The sequence below is a fragment of the Rhinolophus hipposideros genome, assembly GCF_964194185.1.
Source record: "Rhinolophus hipposideros genome assembly, chromosome: 14".
NCBI lineage: Eukaryota > Metazoa > Chordata > Mammalia > Chiroptera > Rhinolophidae > Rhinolophus > Rhinolophus hipposideros.
In genome coordinates this window covers 27,315,936-27,320,181 of record NC_138060.1, presented here as the reverse complement: position 1 = coordinate 27,320,181, position 4,246 = coordinate 27,315,936, and the positions used below count along the sequence as shown (strand labels likewise).

At 58.4% G+C, this 4,246-nt stretch overlaps 1 protein-coding gene across 1 annotated transcript; it reads right to left on the bottom strand.

Annotated features, from left to right (window-relative positions):
* Positions 1–594: 594 nt before the first annotated feature.
* TRH (thyrotropin releasing hormone) lies at positions 595–3,714 on the bottom strand. The gene is made up of 3 exons (XM_081071657.1): positions 3,568–3,714; positions 2,453–2,677; positions 595–1,799 (listed from the first exon to the last, which is right to left on the bottom strand). Exons 2-3 carry the CDS (start codon positions 2,664–2,666, stop codon positions 1,300–1,302), a joined length of 714 nt encoding a protein of 237 aa, XP_080927783.1. The 5' UTR covers positions 2,667–2,677; positions 3,568–3,714; the 3' UTR covers positions 595–1,299.
* Positions 3,715–4,246: the final 532 nt, after the last annotated feature.

The following is a 4,246-nucleotide window of genomic DNA, read 5'->3' as shown; positions in this document are numbered from 1 at the left end:
TTGTTGTTGTTATTATTGTTACTATTATTTGATTCACACAATGTTAAAGTTTTTGGATTTAAGTGTCTTCAGATGGCCTCTTCGGTTTGCCCCAGTCCCCACCAGTCCCTCTTGTCCTGCACCCAGACTGCCTCCCTGCCCCGCCCCAGAAGGCCGCTGGTTTGGGTTCCCAACCATAGCCTGTTTTTTAGTCTTCATTGTGCCTGCCAGATGACACAAACTGTTGATTCCTGCCACAGACTGTTGTCGAATACAAACTTGAGCCAAATCAGCAATCTTATCAAACCAGGGAAACTCATGGCAGGGTCCTGAGCTGGCCCCTCAGAACCATGGCTACCCCTCAGCTAGCTGTGTCTTCCGGCAAGCCTTTCTTCTTCCCCAGGCCTCAGTTTTCCCAGGTGTCAAATGGGCTCCAGAGTCCCTGTCCACCTCCCAAGCTTGTTCTGAGATGGAGTTGGTGGAGAAGAATTTTAATCCCCCAGGGTTCCCTGATTCCCTTCTCAGCAGAGCTGAGGAGCTCTATTCCTGTCCCCCGTTAATGCTGAAAAGAGAAACCCCAGACCAGCTAAGACAGAACTGCCACCACAGAGCTCCAAGATTATCTAGATGCATGTTTTATTATCATTAGGATGATATCATTGACAAGGGGAAGGGACCTAGCGGGTTATATACAAAGCCACAACTTCCAGAACAATGTTTATGTATCCCCACACACATTTATCCCACAGCCACCACACAGCACAGCACCACAGGGGGTCTTCCCCCAAGCAGAACACAGCTGTGGGTCAGGTGCTGCCCACCTACAAAAAAATTTTAAAAAGACCAAGGGGAGGAGAGGATCCTGGGGTAAAATTTGCGTGTGGCCAATCCTGACACATGGGGCAGGGAATGGAAGCTAGATGTAGACATCACGGCTCAGTCCCACCCCACCTTCACTGGCTTCTTGCCCCAGAAGCACTCTGCCCCTCTCTGGGGAATCCTTAGAAGAGACAGAAAGTCATCTTAGCCAGGGCTAAGGAAGGGGGGAAGCAGGACAGTAGGGTTAGGGAGGGACTCTTGGATTTGCCCCCTTGCCAGCGATGCAAAATGGAGTAATATGGGGTTTTAAGTCGTAGGCTGGCTTCCTCATGTCCCTGAAGGAGGAGGGCAAGGCCAGGGGTTTCAGTATGTGTATATAGGGGGTCTCAGGTTTATGATCAGAGATCTAAGGAAGAGAGAAAGAAGAGGTCAGACAGAGATAGAACATACAGACCTCAAGACATTTTTAGACCCCAAACTCAACTTTATAGGAAACTGGGCTCACTCCTCCAGGGGCTCCCTGGCCCAGGCCGCCCGACGCCCAGGGTGCTGCCGCTTCTCCTCAGTCCCCTGGCTCCTGCTCAGGTCATCCAGGAGCCCCAGCAAGAGGCTGGCTTGACCACAATTGCCCTGGAGCCCACATGGGCCTCCAAGGGCCCTCTTGCCTGGGTGCTGGCGTTTTTCAGGCATCAGCTCTCCTTCCTCCTCCTCTTCCCAGCTCCTTTGGGTCTTGGGATCCACCAGCCGTCTGCCTGGGTGCTGCCTCTTGGTGAAAGTGTACCCGAGCCAGGAGGAGCGCCGGCCAGGGTGCTGCCGCTTCTGCTGGGTCACATCGACTGACCACACAGCTGCATCCTCCCGCCGGCCTGGGTGCTGCCGTTTGTGGGGTCCCACAGCCCCTCCTTCTTCCTCCTCTTCTTCAACTCCCTCTTCTGCCTCCTCCTCCCTTTTGCCTGGGTGCTGACGCTTGGAGAGCCAGTCAGGTTGAAAGATCTGAGACTCTGAGGAAGGAAAGAGGCCAGTGAGGGGTGACTCCTGAGTGCCCACTCCAGCCTCCCTCCCAGTAAAGGCAGAGAGTCCTTGCCGCATTCACCCAGAGTCATGGCCTTACATCTGCCTTTCAGGACTCACAGACACACCCACTCACACAGGTCATCAAAGGCATGACTTCTGGTTCCCATCCCACCTCTGCCACTCCTTAGCTGTGTGACCATAAGCAACTCACTTAACCTCTCTGAGCCTCAGTTTTCTTTTGTGTAAGATGTGAGATACTAACTACCTATCTAAGGGGTTGTTAGGAATATCAAATAGTTTGATAAGGTGTTGAAGTGCTTAGAACAGTGAGTGCCTGGTTTATATGCGCCTAGTGAGTAGTAATTAAAATTGTCATGCTCAAAGAGACTCTCCCGCACAGCATCTTCCCGACTAAAGGTCTGTTGTATGTGAAATAATCCCAGAACTGAGAGGGAAGAGGAATCTGATCCTAGGGTCACCTCACGACGCTACCGAGGGTGTGGCCAGTGAGAGTTTCTGAACTTATCAAAGACAAACGACTGATTGACCAAGTCGCTCCCTGCGCTCTGGGTCTGCGTTTCCCCCAGCCCTCTCCACGGCCTCCTTGCTGGGGGCAACCCGGGACAGCCCGGCCCCTCACCAGATTCGCGATCTCCCTGCTCCCCTCGCAGCCGCTGGAGGTCTTCCCGGAGGAGTGAGAGGCGCTCCGCCTGACGCAGGAGGTCACCCAGGCCCGGGTGCTCGGCTGCCATCACCGCCTCCTGCTGGGCGACATCGGGCTGTGCGCAACCGCCAGGAACGTCGGTCAGGGTCAGGGTCAAAGCCATGGTGAGCAGCAACCAAGGGGCAGGCATCTCGGAGGTGTCTGGGTCAGGACGGAGGGGGGCGGAGTAAGCGCGTCACGCCCCCTCCAGCCCGCTCCATCTCCCCTGTCCTGTCCCAGCGGGTCCCCGAGGCCAGAGTAATAAACCGTTTAAACACTGTCGGGGCGCAGGACCACCTGCCACCGTGGGGCGGGGCGGGGGCAGCGGGAGGACCCGCCCCCAGTTCTAGGCGTCCACACCCATGGAGACGCTGGGAGCGCCTGCCGGCCCCAGGTGTGTCCGCCGAGGCAGGCGGCCGTGGACCCCGTCGCCACAGCGCTGCTCGGTGTGCGGCCGAGCCGGGCAGCGGCGCTAGAGCGCGCCCAGGACTGCAGCGCCCGCCCGACGGCCCGGAGGCTCGGCGTCCGCGCAGGCGGACATTCTCCCCAGGCTTCCCCACGCAGCCTTCTCCTCCCGCCCGCCCGCCGCCGCCGTCCTGACCACACGCCGGGATCCTGTTTCTAACGCTAAGATGCCATGGCTGAGATCCTAACTTCGTCGTTAATTCCAACGCGAAAAGTCTATTTCTAGCGCTGAGACTGAGATTCTGGGGCTAAATTCGATTCCAATGCGAAATTTCTGTTTCCCACGTCGGGATCCGGATGCTGCGTCCCAGGCCCTCCGCGGACGCTGCCCGCCTGGTTGTGCCCCAGCCGGCGGCCAGGCAGCCGGGGCTGCGAACCGTCCATCCGACGTTCAGATGTCAGGTCCTGGGGGCACTGCTGTGCCCCCCACCAGTGTGCCCGCGCCACAGAAGACCCGGGGGTACGAGCGCCCTGTCCCACCCCTGCACAGATGCCGTGGCTTCTCCCCGGGGACACCCGAGGTTGGGCGGACAGGGCCCCCTGTCCCGGACGCCGCCTGCGGGGGTGAGAGGAACAAAGGTGGTTACCTGCCCCGCGCGAGCCCCACGGGACGGTTCCGGGATCCTGGGGCTGAGTCCGGAGTTTCAGGGTCTGGAGGCGGTGGGTCAGCAGTCCCGCAGCGCTCGCAGGAACCCGGACGCCAGCTGCCCACTGCTCTGCCCCACCGCGGCTTATATGGGAGCCAGGCGGCTGCGCGGGTGAGGTCAGCGGGGAGGGGTCGAGGCCTCCGCGAAGGGACGCTGACGGCAGCGGGCCCCGTGGGTACTCAACTCGGCCTGCCGCCCGCCAGCTCTGCCGGAAATCTGGGGCGGGGGCGGCGGGGCGGGAGAGGAACCCAGCAGACAGAAGCCGCAGGATGGGGTGCTGCTGGGGGGCCATGTCTGCACCCAGCTCGGAAGGTCTGTTGTCCAAGAGAACACTCGTGTCGGGGACAAAGAGGGACAGAGAGACATACAGAATCACACAATTAAAAAGAGATACCTAGGGGAGAGTAGGAGATAAAGACTGAGAGATGCATGCGGAGAGAAACAGATACAGAGCAGACACATACCAAATAGAGAAGGAGAGGAAGGAGAGAGAGGAAGGAATGGAAGGGGAGAGGGAGAGAAGGAGAAATTAGGGCACACGTGGGGTCCAGGCTCTGATCTTGACTGTCACCTCTGGCAAATGCCCCCCACTCTCTGGGCCTCAATTTTCTCATCTGTA